Consider the following 15,371-nt stretch of genomic DNA (forward strand, 5'->3'; position numbering starts at 1 on the left):
CATTGAGCTGTTGTTTTCTTGTTTGCTGGCTAGATCCTGAGGACATCAAGTGTAGCTCTCAACCTCCCTAGAGCTTTTGTGACTTTCAGCTGCTCACCATCTATCTGCATAAAAATTTCCCTTTGCAGAGACACTTATTTCCACAAGTCATACTGCATAAGAAAATATGAAACAGAACCTGATGCTCCAAATCACAGGGAATTAAGGAATATTTTAAATTGTATAAAGCTGAGTTAGTGTTTCAAATGCATAATGATGCTATGACTGATATTCCCATTAAATTATTATTTGAAATAGCACTCAGTAGTCTCCAGGACTGTGCTTAATGCTATCTAGAGACCTATAAATAAAACAAAACAAAACAATAGTGAAAACCCATTTCCTTTTTTTTCTCCCTCCCTGACCCTGCATCCCCTTCGAAGGTAGACTTAGGCAGATGTGCTTTTGCTTTCTTAACTCTTTCAGCCAAAATCATATAACCTCTCTAAAGAATGAAAAGCTGGATTATACTCCTGGCTGTTGTAGTCAGCATAGCAGAAACACAAAAACAGGACATCTGTACCCAAGGGTATCCTGGCATCCCCGGCAATCCTGGTCACAACGGCATACCTGGTCGTGATGGACGAGACGGTTCAAAAGGCGACAAGGGAGATACAGGTACTATGTTCAGAGTAAACGATTTCATGTATCAAAGGCAATGCCATTAGTTCCCAAAGGTGTCTGTAGTCGCTCTGTGTTAACGGGATTAGTCTGCCTAGCCTTCAGAAAACATTTCAGACATTTGTCATTTACTTGTTTGAAGAAGGAAATACGAAGAAAGACCTAATAATGAAAGCGAAATAGGTAATACTATGGAGAGGCCAGGTCCATGGGATAAAAACAAAAGAAGAAAGACTGTACCTTCTATTTTGGGGATATTTTCATGCCTATTTGATAATTTTAAAGCCTGTAGACCCACTCCTACATCTCTAAGACAGCAACTATATTTCTGTAAAGAGCTTCAAGCCCAGTTACAGAAAACCTCAACAACTGATACCTTGTTTGGTGTCATAAGAAGTGTACAGTGGTAAGATTTCTCTTTCTTACCTAAATTTTACATTTGTAGGACTTGCTTCTGAGTGTGCCTACCTGCTGTAACTCAAGAGCCACTAGAAGGAAGTTCAGGAATGGAGACTATTGAAAAGCAGGGTAGGATTCATGTCTGCTCTAACAAGCTATAATAGAGATTTGTGTGTGATACTGAAGACAGAGGTAATCTTCTCAGCATCCTAAAGCTAATAATTCCCATAGTACTTTAAGCCTCAGGACCTTGCATCCAAGCTGTAATATCAAGGCCAGGGCTGCACAAGATGATAAATCTGTGGGCACGTGGACATGTAACACTTCATCTGAAGTGTCACAATCCTAGAATGCAAAGCACAGGACAAGTGCAAATCTGATGCTTCAAATTTGTTCACAAAATTTTGGGGTGTACTTTTCCCCAACAGGCTTCATGTTAGGTCAGCTATTGTATGGCATCATGCAGGTGGCATTATGGCTTAATGCATAAATCTGTCACAGACACTCTTATTGTGGGCCTGGCTAACTCAGCTACACAAATCAGTCCAGATCAATCTTGTACTTATCAGATAAACCCTTCTACTGAGTGCTCATCTTATGGATTGTGAATCACAGCTCTTTTCAGTGGAGTATATAATCTAGTACATAAATCAAACTGAGGTGAACAGTCTAAAAGAAATTTACTTAAAATGTGCTAAAGTGTTTTACTACATCTTTCAAGTGGAAATGTCTGCCTTTAACAGACTGGGTTGCTAAGCTAATGAATCACTCACTCCACCAGAGAAGTATATGCCTCTGCAGTGTATGCTGCAGAATCATTGTTGAAGGTGTGGTTTGATGTGTGGTGCTTTGATGGCTGTACTGGCACGGGCAGGATCCTCTATCAGATCCTTTTCCTGCTACTTGACTCTTCTCTCTTATACACCACAACTGTTCGTGTGGCCATACAGGGAACTAGATCAGCTGAAAAATAACCAGCACTTATAATTTGGGCAATGAAGAGATTCACTGCTATGGCCTGCACCGGACCACTGAAAGACAAGTTACATATTTACCTTCAGTGATTGCTAAAGAGCTATTTTGAACTCTCTTGTTTATAAAATGAATTAGAGTTCTCTGTCAAGCAACCACTTATGTGCTCCTTCTGCTTTCAGTGCCCTGGCCTGGCTGAAACCAAAACCTTTTAAAATCTAGGAGCAAACAAACAAAAAATCCGTTAGCTTCCTAATAGGCACATACAGTTAACTGCCTTCTTTTTCTATATGCATGGATCCAGGAAAGTCTGATAAATGGAAAATCTAAAGCTTATTATTTTCATTTATCTTATAAAGGTCCTCAATTTACTCTAGTGAGTTATCACATGATATCACTGGTTTCTGATAAAGTCCCCAACTTTTTTTCCTAAATTAACCTATTATGATGACTGTACTGACTATTCTTTGTTGGAACAAATTGGGGTGACTGTACCATTCTTTATATTGTATGTTTATATTGTATGTACATGCACCTTTGCAGTTAAATACATGAGACTTCATTCTGTTCCTTACCAAGTCAAAGAAATTTCAGCAGGTGCTGGACTGTGCACATCGAGTGCAGCGACAGAATGAGGGGTAATGGTGTTAAACTGAAAGAGGGTGGATTTAGATTAGATATTAGGAAGAAATTCTTTACTGTGAGGGTGGTGAGGCACTGGAACAGGTTGCCCAGAGAGCTTGTGGATCCCCATCCTGGGCAGTGTTCAAGGCCAGGCTGGATGGGGCTTTGGGCAACCTGGTCTAGTGGGAGGTGTCCCTGCCCATGGCAGGCGGGTTTGAACTTGATGATCTTTAAGGTCTCTTCTAACCTGAACCATTCTATGATTCTATGATTGTGCAGAAAACTGCTAAAGAACTGTTCTTCAATCCGTATGGGTGGAGAGCTACTTTTGGAATACGGTTACATTCAAACTGCCAACTCTTTTTTCTTCTGTTGCATCCTGGATGCAAATCCAGGCTTTTCATCACACACCTCCCAGTCATCTGTGATGTTACTACAAAAACGACTTCTATAATTGACCTCTTTAGAGCGATGGAAAAATCTGTGTCATGCTAAATTCAGGGATCAAGAGTCTGAATGCCTTCCTTGGCCAAACCCCTGCAGATGTCTTGAGAGAAGCGTTTACCACTTCCTCTCACTGTAAAGCTTCTTGCTGAATGTGGCTTCCTCACTCCTTTTCCTGCTGGTATTTTCCATGAATAGAAGCAACAACAGGACAAGAGGTTTTCACATTGGTGGTTCTGACCAGGGTATAGCTCTTCTACATATCTGAGTAACCCACCACTTTATGCCAAGGATTCCATCTGTCTCAAAAAAGCACCATCCTCAAGCAGAGTTTCTGTGCTCTCTGTCAATCTCTCTGTAAGACAGAAGTACCAGCAATGGCACCCACTAAAAGTGAGGAATAAGACTACTCTTTATATTACTGTGTACCCAGGCTTGAAGAGGAAGAATTAGAGAGGGATTCATCCCATGTTTTCTGGTAATTTAATTGTTTAATGAAAATCTGTTTTTCTTTTCTGTACTAGGTGAAGCAGGACTTCCTGGCAGTCCAGGAAAAGATGGCGCAAATGGAGAGAAAGGCGAACGAGGTCAGAGAAGAAGTGTTTCAATTTATTATTTTCCTGTGCAACCTGCTCTAGGTGGACCTTCTTTGGCAGGGGGGTTGGACTAGATGATCTCCAGAGGTCCCTTCCAACCCCATATAATTCTGTGATACTGTGATTATTTTTCTATCAACTGACACCTTTTTGTTTATGAGCACTGGACATGCTATACATTCTAGCTGTAGTGGAAGTACCATAAAGATTAAAAACCCTTTTTCCAGAAGTAGTAGAGGCTGCACACATATGTGCTGAGGATACAAGCGGGATACAATTTGCCACCTCCAATCACCTCGCTGCCTCTAATGCCCTACAACTTGTTCACTCAGCCTCTCATCCTACTTTTCCATCCCTGATCCTTTTGTCAGCTGCTGAGGAAGACACCGCATCTGCAGCTACCTCAGGAAAGTGAGGCTCCTGTAGCTATACATGCAACTTCGGGGAAAGGGACTTTTAAAAGAAATTGTAGAGGACACAAGTTATACACCTGAAAATACAGTAGAACCCGTATCCTTCACCTGTTTAGCCAACCTACATATAAGCAGCATGTCTCCTGTGTTAGATGGATGTATGTGTGCAGAGCGACTTGTTTATAAAAGCAGGGAGTCAGCCATTGTGCAAGTGGCATCACATCATTCTGCACAACTTCAGTGACTCTGAGATGCTGGACTTGTGCATCCTTGTACATACACACTATCCATATCCAAAAGCATGGAAGCCTGCCAAAAACAGTGTCCAGGTTCTCCAAAATCCTGAAGTTGACTGTGAGAAATAACATATGGTATATGCATTGCATGGGAGTAATTACAAGCTGTTCTACACCCCTCAGACTTTTCTCCAGTCTATTAGACGACCACAGTCCTGGAAGGACCATGAGACATGAGGCCACAAAAGTTGCTTAAAATTACCAAAACCACCTTCTTATCCTGTGTCCTTGTCCTGCTGGACCCACGCTGGTTTTCCCAGAGGCTCACCACACAATCTCACCTGCTTTCAGTTCATTGCTACTTGGTAAATATTCCCAATTGTAAATTGAGAACAGTAAACTGTAAATACAGCATTATTCCTAACATCAGAGGCTCTTACGCAGAAATTATCAGCCTCTTTTCCTGATTGACAGGGTACATGATGATTATGGTATTTTTTTTCTATCAACTGCTAAGATGCCCTCCACATCATGAGACTTTCAGCTTCAAACCCTTATGCAGCAATCAGAGCATTTTCAAAGGCTTTGAGCTTCAGTCCAAGAGTGGATGAAGGATATATGGAGTATGTGGTAGCAAATAACAAGGACAAAAAGATTTCACTCCCACTACAGTAGCAATCTAGGTAACCCAAGCAAAGTTCCATCATGTAGAAATTACAGAAAGACATGGCAGGCAAGCAAGTTCTGGGTGTTGTCCAAATAGAAACTTCCTCCAATTAAATTGTGAACCTTCTCCCCATTTTGTATCCCAAAGGCTGAAAACAAGTGTCTGGACAGATGCTGCTTGTGCCTGAGATGATGTGAACAGTCAGTGCTACCGTCAGCCTGCAGACAAATCACACCTTCCTTTCTTTGAGCTTATTCTTGCTGCTCTCAGCCAGGGCACCCATTTTGTAACACAACAGCAGGTTCTTTGGATGTTACAACTTACCATGCACTTAAATGTATGAGAAATTGTATGTACAGTGAGCACAGTATATACACTGGTGACACACGCCTACACATATATGTCTTCATACTAAAACTTATGTTGTGCCCCACTAATCCAGTGGAAGATCACAAGAAAGTGTCTTTTTTTTTTCTTTCTTTTCTCCCATTTAGGAGCCAATGGGACTGTTGAAGAGAAGGGGAACAAAGGAGATAAAGGAGAAAGAGGACGACCTGGGAAACTGGGACCAAAAGGAATTATAGGGTCAGTGGGTTACAAAGGTCAGAAGGGAGAGCTGGGACTGCAAGGACAAAAGGGATTAAAAGGAGACATTGGGCCCATAGGTCCAAAAGGGACAAAAGGTGAAATTGGCCATCCTGGGAGAGTTGGTTTCCCGGGGCCAATTGGCCCGACTGGTAATCCAGGTCCTAAAGGTAATACTGGAGATTTGGGGCCACAGGGTAATCCAGGAGTTCAGGGGGAAAGAGGCCTGAAAGGAGACAGAGGAGATAAGGGGAACGTAGGTGCCCCAGGAGTCCTGCCAAGGAGTGCTTTCAGCGTTGGCCTCACAATCGCCACCAAATTTCCCACTCCAAATCGCCCGATCAAGTTTGATAAGGTGCTGTATAATGGTCTAAATGACTACAACCCCGTTACTGGCAAATTCACATGCAAATACCCTGGCGCTTACTATTTCACCTACCACATCACTGTCTACTCAAGGAACGTCAGAGTAGCTCTAGTTAAAAATGGCATCAAGATGTTGCACACAGTGGACAGGTACCAGAGCGGAGAAGACCAGGCCTCGGGAGCCGCCATCCTGGAGCTACAGAGAGGAGATGAGGTGTGGCTGCAGGCTCACCAAGGAGAGACTTTCAACGGGCTGTTTGCAGACGCCGATGATGATACCACCTTCACTGGGTTTCTCCTGTTCAGCACCTCTGACCCACTGGAGCCGCCACCACCACCTGCCATATAACTCCACATTATCCGTGGATGCTGTATGTCTGTGTCCTTCAGCCCTCCCCCAATAAAGTTGTAATCTGCTGGCCAATTTCTACTGGATTCAACGGAGAACAGAAACCATCCAGGGAGTTATCCCGAGGGCTGAAATGGAGATGTAGGACTGCAGGGCAGGTTGGGACCAGTTGGGCATCTCCCTACAAGCTGAGTAAAATTTTTTTTTTGACTGCTGAGGTCATCATAGTGGGAAAGTGTAGGATCACACTACTTGTGTCTGCAGGAAACCAGGCCTCATGATGCCCACAACTGCTCATTGCACCATTTATTGTGCTGAAGTTTTCATGACCAGTTGCTAAAACAGAGCAGAGGGCTTCAGAGCTATATTTGGAAGAGTTAGAATTAAACGCCTTCTTGTCCCAGTCACAAGATACCACAAGTACCAAGTGTGTATTCATTAAACTGTTCTAATCTACTGTTGTCAGCTTTGTTTTTTAAAAATCAAAATTAAAAAAAAATCCCAATGTGCATAAACTATTTTTAAGGCTGCAGTCGCAGTACAGTTGGTTTCAGGAACAGCTTCTGCACAAGAAAGGACAACTCTGTGAGGGCTGACCTGCTGGAGAATGGCTGTGAGGAGAGGGACCTGGGAGTCCTGGTGGACAACAGGATGACCATGAGCCAGCAATGTGCCCTTGTGGCTAAGGTGGCCAATGGCATCCTGGGGTGTATCAAGAGGAGTGTGGCCAGCAGGTTGAGGGAGGTCATCCTCTCCCTCTACTCTGCCCTGGTGAGGCCACATCTGGAGTACTGTGTCCAGTTCTGGGCTCCCCAGTTCAAGAAGGACAGGGAACTGCTGGAGAGGGTACAGCAGAGGGCTACAAAGATGATTAGGGGTCTAGAACACCTCTCTTATGAGAAAAGGCTGAGGGACTTGGGTCTTCTTAGTCTGGAGAAGACTGTGGAGGGGATCTGATCAATGCCTATGAATACTTAAAGGGTGGGTGTCAAGAGGATGGGGCCAGTCTTTTTTCAGTGGTGCCCAGTGACAGGACAAGAGGTAACGGGCACAAACTCGAACATGGGAAGTTCCATCTAAGCATGAGGAGGAACTTCTTTACTTTGACGGTGGCAGGGCACTGGAACAGGATGCCCAGAGAGGTGGTGAAGTCTCCGTCTCTGGAGACATTCAAAACCTGCCTGGACACATTCCTGTGCAACCTGTTCTAGGAGGACCTGCTTTGGCAGGGGGGTGGGACTAGATGATCTCCAGAAGTCCCTTCCAAACCCATATCATTCTGTGATTCTGTGAACTCTTAAGTGTCTACAGTGCTGGGCTTGACACATCACTGGTTTGGTGACTTACTGTAATTATATAGGGGTGCGTACACCCCTTCTAAAGGACAAATGTTTTAGAAGAAAGTGGGATGAAATAAAAGATAAAATTTCCAGTTCTGGAACTATGACATATGGGTCCCTGCCATCTTGTATAAACATTAAGCAGCAGTTACTTCGAAGTCACTTTATATCCTTCTAGGTGGCATGCGTACATGAACTTGAAACTTTGTTAGTTTGCATCAAAATAATTTTTAAACTTGGAATTAGTGTAGTTCGGTACCTCCACAGGGGCTGCTTGCTCTGTGGCACAGATGAGATTTATTACACCTGAGTGGATTTTACAGTTTTTAAATATAGTTCTTTTCTCTCTGTGTAGCCAAAGGTCTGAAATAAGAGTGAAATGGAGTGATAGGAGGAAGTGCCACGTGGATTTTCTGATGTGGGCAGATATTCAATGCCGGTGCAAAAATACAGTATAATGCTGCTGTACTTGAGAATTAGCAGTGCAAAACAAATTCTCCCAAACGAAGGATCATCTTAATCAACGTGTAAGCAATCATACTGGAGAACTGATCAAGAGATATTTCCTGTGCCATAAAACTTAAATTTCTGTGCATTTTTTCTTTTTTCCCTTCCCCCCTAAAGCTCAAAAATATAACAAAAGGCGCTGGTAAGTCTCACTCCCTCCCCTTAAAAGAAAATAAAGCAGAGATGCCAACTGACATGGGTCAGCATCATGAAATTCAGTGCAAACGGAGCACCAGTCCCGACCTCCCATCGCCCCCAACTCTGCCAGGGAGGCCAGGAAACGTGGGTACGTCCCCACCGTTGTTGAACCCAGAGTATGGACCACTGACCCAAAATGAACATGGGTTTCACAGGAAAAATGGCTGCGCTCCTCACGTCAACTGAATTGCAGTGGGGGCGGGCTGAAACACTGAGGTGAAGGCTACGTGAATATTTCCCTAAGAGAAGATTTTTTCCCCATAAGCAATTAAGTTTATGTTGTAGGAACATCTAAATGCTTTAAAATGGACCTAGGTTCAACTGAAAAACATGTAGGAGAGATTCCACTCGGTGGAGCCCCCTCCCCTCACCGCTGCCCCGCCGGGCCTGCCCGCCGGGCCCTTCCCTTCCCGCCCCCTAGCGGCGGGCCGGGCCGGGCCGGGTCGGGTCAGGCCGTGCCCGGGCAGCCTCGGCCCCGGAACGGCCGGGGCGGGAGCCCGGCAGCCGGGCGGGCGGGCTGAGGGGAGCCGCTCCGCCTCCCTGCGCCCCGTGCTCGCCGGCGCTCCTCCTCCTTCTTCTCCTCCCCTCGGCGCGGAGGTCGGGGCCGAGCCGGGACGCCGGGGCCTGCTGTGGAGGCCCGCTCCGCGCCGCTTCGCCATGCTGGCCGGCTGCCGGCGGGCGCTACCGGCGGCGCTGGGCCGGGCGCTGCGGGGCCGGACGGTGAGGCCAGGCCGCCGGGCCGTCAGCACCAGCTGGTGCCCGGTGGGCGCCGCTTTCGATGCGAAGCAGCAGCAGCAGCCGCGGGGCAGCGCGGCGGGCAGGGAGACGGTGAGCGGCGGGAGGGGAAGGGCCTGCTGCGGGCAGGAGGCGGCCCTGGCCGCCGGCAGCCCTGCGCCTTGCTATTCCTATGTGTAATTTATTATTTTGAAACTTCTAAGTCGCGGTGGTGGGGATAGGCAGGGCTGTTTTCAGAGGATTATGCGGTTACATCGTTCTAGGGGTTCGTTTTGGTTCTAATGAAGAATTCATTCTGTTTTCTGGACACAAGAATTTGAAAATCACAGCCTCATTTGTTGAAACAATTGCTTAGAGCCTCAGTGGAGATCATATGTGTATATATATGCATTACCCCTTCCACTCACAGCTCTTACCTGGCTGTGTCTTTATTTTAATCTGTCAGTGTCATAGAATCACAGAATAGTTCGGGTTGGAAGGGGCCTAAAAAGCTCAGCTAGTCCAACCCCCTGCAATGAGCAGGGACATCTTCAAATAGATCAGGTTGCTCGGAGACCCGTCCAACCTGACCTTGGCTGTGCCAGTGTTGCACCACCTTCATTGTAAAAAAAATTCTTCTTATTTCTAGTCTAAATCTACCTTCATTTAATTTAAAACCATCACCACTGTCCTGTCACAACAGGCCCAACTAAAAGGTTTGTCCCCATCTTTCCTGTAGGCCCCCTAAAGTACTGAAAGGCCTCAGTAAGGTTTCTCTGGAGCGTTCTCTTCTCCAGGCTAAACAAGCCCAACTCTCTCAGCCTGTCCACACAGCAGAAGTGCTCTATCCCTCTGATCATCTCTGTGGCCCTCCTCTGGACCTGCTTCGACAGGTCCGTGACTTTCCTATGTTGAGGGCTCCAGAGCTGGACACACTTTGGCAGTGTTTCAAAATCAATTAGACTGCTGACATCCTCATGCATGGATATCATTCTTGACATTCGGTTATGTGTGGCAAAAAAGTATTTATTTGCTGGGTTGGTGACACTCAGGATTTTTGATTTATTTCTTTTTAGGGTGAGTCAGGTAGTTTTGTTAACAAGAGTCATGGGAATCTAAACAAAGTTCCTGGACAGCATAAGGTGTGCACTTTCAATGGCACATTGCATGCAGATATGCAGAGCACTTAACACTTGTAAAATCCAGGAATTAGTCTGCTCGCTCAGCTATTCCTGCTGTGGTGCCCAGGCTGGTGAAGCTGTTCAACTCGAGGGCTAAGGGATTCAGTGAGGAGAAATCTGACCTTTGTTTATAATCCAGCACTTGCTCCAGGAAATAATCCAGTTAAATATTGTACATTTGCTGGTCTAGGGAATGATTTCTGGATTTGCTTGGCCCACAGAGAAGTTGTAGAGTTCTTTGGGAATACAGATGTGTATTTCAGGCTTGCAAAGAGGCTGTGACAGGTAGGGTGTTGGCTTGAGGCCAAGCAAAGAGAATAATGCTGCAGCCATGCAGCCACACCATTAAAGAATAAAGACCTGCACTGGGCTTCCTTTTTTTGTAATTTTAAAATTTTTATGTCGAACTTGGTGTCGTATGGAAGAGGAGCTCCATGGCTAATTTATCTTTTAAGAGGAGATACCTCCTGTTCACAGAGGACTACACGTGCAGGAGAAGCTCACTGTGGAGGGTGGATGGTGATGTAGCGCAGCAGGAAGGCCAGGAGCTCTCTGGGACATTGCAGAACACTGCGTCATCTGGCTGAGGATCTGAGTTGAAGGGGCAGCCTTGAACAGCAAGCACTATTGAAGGGTGGTGTGGTACATGTATATTTATGTTTGTGTGCATGTGTTTATATACACATGTATATATATATATAAATATCTTTTTCAGTGTTCATTTCAGTCCAGTTCTTGTCCCCAGATAATAAATTAAAACATGGAAAGTGTGAGGAAAGGGTTTCTGTCTTAGGGTGGCCAGCTTATAGTAACAGCATTAGGAAAAAAAAGCAGTTTTAGCAACAGCGACAGAAAGAAAAAAATAGGAAAAAGCAACTCAGAATGTCCCAATTACTTACTTTAGGTGATGCTTTTGCTTCAGAATAATATTTTACAGACAAGCTGTCAATTTGCAGCATTTCATTTTACTTGGATAAATACTTGTGAGCTACATGCAAACCTGCAATTGACTGCTGTAACACCGAGGGTGCAGAAGGTGCGTTGTAAAGTGACTGGCCTGCAGATTTTCAAATCCTTGTGATTTTAGATGCTGTGGTTAAATTTGGGAAGGGATGGATGTTGTGTGAAATTATGTACCTTTTTCTGTTGGATGCTGTAGTTAGGAGGTAAGGAGATGCTCAAGTTGCAGATGGGCGGTTGCAAAGGGGGCGTATTGCTTGCAGAAAGACTGTTTAAATGAAATTTTTTTATGGTTGTAGGTCTGTATTGTAGAGCTGCTCTAGCAGGTAGTGTTAGCAATTTTGTTTGATCTGCAGTAAGACCTCCAAATGCAGAACATAACTGCTGTCTGTGTCTGCCCTGCCCAAGTCAGTATTTTTACCCTACCCTGTTGGACAGGGCTAGGCTTGGTAAGAACTTCAGGAATAAAACTTCATACCATAAAATTTTTGAGTTGTTGCTGATCATTCCTTTGGGATGTGGTTCCAGTATTTGGGGCTCATTTAATGAGCCGAAGACCACTGTCCTATTGCCTGCAGTCCGTTGATATCTAGGGCTGCTGGCCAACTTATTCACTGTTTTGAGACTCCTGCTTAGTCTTCACATTCCTTGATAAGTCTCTTTTCCTTCAGAGGGATGATTTTCCCTCCATTCAGGATGTAAATGGACTTCCTATGATTTGTCTGGTGCCCGTGCTTTGGAAGCAAGACAAAAAATGCTTGGAGAAAAGGGTGGTATAGGAGGTTATGGGGTGGAAGTGGAGAGTTTGTGAGGTTTTGATGCCGAACTCCTAAGCTTTACGGAGAGCAATCATGGTTATAAGAACCTCAGTGAGGTTTTGCTTTGGGAAATTAAGATGTTTTCTTGTGATACCAGCGTCTTTGAGTTTGTGACTATTCTCTCTAAAAAGACACTCATGTGGGAACACTTTACTGAATTGCCAGAATATACTAGCTAGGGTTGTTCCGGTAAAATTTTGTGGTGATAATTCCATCCTGAAACAAAGGGGCAGAAATCGAGGAGGTCAATAGTGATGTGTTTTCATTGTGTTCTGCACGGCAGGGTCTGTTTGGTGTTCCAGAACTGAGCTGTCCAGAAGGATTTCAAGAAGCACAGGACAAAGCATTGCAAGAATCAGAACAGCTCGTCCAGAAGGCATGTTCAACACCACCTGGGCCAGAGACAGTAATGCTCTTTGATCAGCTTTCAGATGCCTTGTGCAGAGTAGCAGACTTGGTAAGTTACTTTTTTCATTATTACTTGATGCAATTTCTTATGTCAAGTCTCGCTGAATGTCTTCTATGTATTCCGGCTCTTCAATTAAATATATTCCGAGCTCTCCAGATACCTTTTAGCATCCTTCTAGCCTTCTGAACTCCTTCAACTATTTGGAGACTTAATAAGTAAAAGTCAAATAAAAACCCTGTTCTGAATCCGAAAGAACTTGTGGGTTTTCTCTTTAAACATATTTCTTCCTACTAGGTAATGATGTCAAAGCATAACTTGATGGTCTATACACCAGAGTGAGAAGGGTTTGAAAACAAACCCTCTACACACGTTTGGTGGTGTGCTTTCTTCTTAATTGAGAATTTTAGTTTTTAAATGTTATTACAAAACATTTTTAATCCATTGGAGTATCTCTGTGTTGTAAGGACTCTAGGATACATGTGTACTAAAAATGTTTTAAAGATGGGTATGGATTAAAGATATTTTTCTGAAAGACACATTCACTGTCTGGTTTAATAGTTGTCAGCACAGTTTTCCGATAAGCTTTACTTTTTAGGAAAAAAAAAAGCAAATTCTGCAAATAAGTTGCACAGAACTGTAGAAATAAATGTTAATGTAAGTGGAACTACTTGAATACAACTTTGTATATAATTCAAGATTTTTTTAAATTTTTTTTTTTACCTTACTGTTTTCTTCTATGTCAGGCTGATTTTGTGAAAATTGCCCATCCTGACTTTGCATTCAGAGAAGCTGCTGAAGAAGCTTGCAGGAATATTGGTACTGTAGTAGAGAAGTATGTTTTCTTCTTTTTTTTTTTTTATTTTATTTTATTTCTATGTGCATCTTTAAAAAAACTACTGTATGATCATCTATGAAAACAGCAATCAAGAAAAAAAATATGTAGGAAGGATCTGCACGTGAGAACAAAGTGTCAGTCTTGCTGTTACAGATATTTAAGGATTTAGCTTTCTTATGAAAGGTTATTCTATTTTAGTTTCAATTTATGTTCTGAACAGTTTTTAAGTTACCACTTGACTCCATGTTACAGAAACCCACCAAAGACTCAAAGCTATGTTTGTCTATGACTTGTGACAGTTAACTAGCTGTTGTAAAGCATATGTGCAAAATGCTAATTTGTTTTTAAGATATAAGCTGTTACATAAGCTGTCAACGGTTGGACTCAATGATTGTAAAGGTCTTTTCCAACCTAAATGATCCTATGATTCTAAACGGTTCTATGTTTCACAACAGTTTTTCTCCTGCTTTGCTGATCCCTTGAATTCCAGCCAGTGAGTGCGATAAGTGAAAGAGGAAAGTACAGTCTCCCGTTAAAATGAGTGTTTGAGGATGTGTCTGTGTAGGGCTGTGATAAATGCCTGGTCTACCCTGGCATGCTTGTGCTTTATTTAAAACTCCATTTCACAGAAAACGTTCTTTAAGACCCCTGTTTATGAAGATTGGCTCTTCTTTGTGTCCTTTTTTGTTGCTTTTTTTTTTTTTTTCTTCAATATCTTAAAACCTAAATCGTGAAAGTGACCTCTCTGGTCCTTGACTACAGTGAATTGATTTGCATTTCTTCTGCTCTTGCTGCTGAGAAGGTGGAAAGTTCCAAATACAGCATCCTTTCAGTATCTTCCCTTCCTGTGGCATCAGGAGTAGCCTTCTTAAGCGAAAGCTTTACCAAGCTGTACTGTGAATGTGACTGGGAGTCTGCTGCTTCCCTCAGGATTCCTGGTAACAGTGGAGGCAGTGAGTGGTTGACCTGGTGTCCCACAGTAAGATGCAGAGGCAGTGAAGCATTTTGCACCCTAAGGAGGACAGGAGTGCATGAGTTTGTTTAGTGAGCCTTGTGACTAACATGGCTGGCTAAAAAGAGAATTCTGAGATCAAATTCTGCAGAAATTGTTGCTTTGAACTTGCCAGCGTGTTTGTGAAATCTTTCACTTCAAGCTGGATTTTTCAAGACTTAGACTGAGCACACCATCTATAACAATATGACTTTAATATCTGAATACAACTTCAGATTTAAAATTTGTAAAAAGAAGAAAGTATTCACAAGTTAATCTGAGAGGTTCATAAACTATTGTAAATGCTCAAAACTAGCTCTTGTTGAGTGTTCATTTTCATGGGCAAATGGTTTCCCTTAGGAACTAGTAACAATAGGTATCTGCTTTTAGCCACTTTTTGACACAGTGCTGGGCTTCTTATTTAGCACCCTGTCTACAGAGCCTTTGCTGAAGTACAGGCATGATGCAATGTAGTCTTCTGTCTCTAAATTGGGTATTGGTAATTATTAAATTTGGTTTACAAATGGGGCTGCAGAGGCTTCCTGCATCTCAGCTGATTGAAGAAGTTATTGCTCAAGACTGTCAGACTGAGGGCTGCTGCCCACCACAGCTACACTGATGTGTATGTGTGTGTTTCATTTCCCACTGTGATTCCCACACAGTAATCCTTTAAAATAAGGGTTAGAAAGCAGTTATTCCACCTTTATGCTCTTGCCATGATTATCTTTGTGCGTAAAAAATAACCTGTCAGTCTTAGACTTGCTCATATTTGCCACAAAACGCCATACAGAAGTATTTTCCTATTGGATGCACAAGACCTGTTTCCGTGCCAGCTTGTCTCCACATTCTATGTGTACAAATTTTATTTTAATGTTGTTTCAATAAATATAAAGCTCTGCCTTTGAATAAGTAATACCAAGAGACTGAAATATTAGTGTTTGTTGTTAATGTGTAATTCTTTTACTCTGTATTTTTCCAGATTAAATACAGATGTTGAACTGTGTCAAAGTTTGCGACGTCTGCTAGCTGATGAAGTTGTTATGAGTTCCCTAGATCCAGAAACCAGGTACTTATCAATGCTTATTGATCTAGATTTTTAGATAGTAT

The 15,371-nt window shown here is 43.2% G+C and overlaps 2 protein-coding genes across 2 annotated transcripts in view; both read left to right on the plus strand.

Annotated features, from left to right (window-relative positions):
* The first annotated feature begins 436 nt into the window (after window positions 1-436).
* Window positions 437-6,311, plus strand: LOC141466290 (uncharacterized). Its single transcript, XM_074150119.1, is given in 4 exon segments — window positions 437-487; window positions 489-657; window positions 3,624-3,686; window positions 5,506-6,311. Coding segments are annotated over 4 exon segments (1,089 nt in total).
* A 2,647-nt stretch (window positions 6,312-8,958) lies between these two features.
* The window catches only part of MIPEP (mitochondrial intermediate peptidase), a 77,655-nt gene continuing 71,242 nt past the window's right edge, over window positions 8,959-15,371 (plus strand). Inside the window, exons 1-4 of the mRNA XM_074146408.1 lie at window positions 8,959-9,184; window positions 12,313-12,486; window positions 13,182-13,270; window positions 15,244-15,330. Coding sequence (XP_074002509.1) covers window positions 9,014-9,184; window positions 12,313-12,486; window positions 13,182-13,270; window positions 15,244-15,330 — 521 coding nt within the window. The 5' untranslated portion in view covers window positions 8,959-9,013. The remainder of the gene's footprint in view (window positions 9,185-12,312; window positions 12,487-13,181; window positions 13,271-15,243; window positions 15,331-15,371) is intronic.

Source organism: Numenius arquata, chromosome 1, assembly GCF_964106895.1.
Source record: "Numenius arquata chromosome 1, bNumArq3.hap1.1, whole genome shotgun sequence".
Lineage (NCBI taxonomy): Eukaryota > Metazoa > Chordata > Aves > Charadriiformes > Scolopacidae > Numenius > Numenius arquata.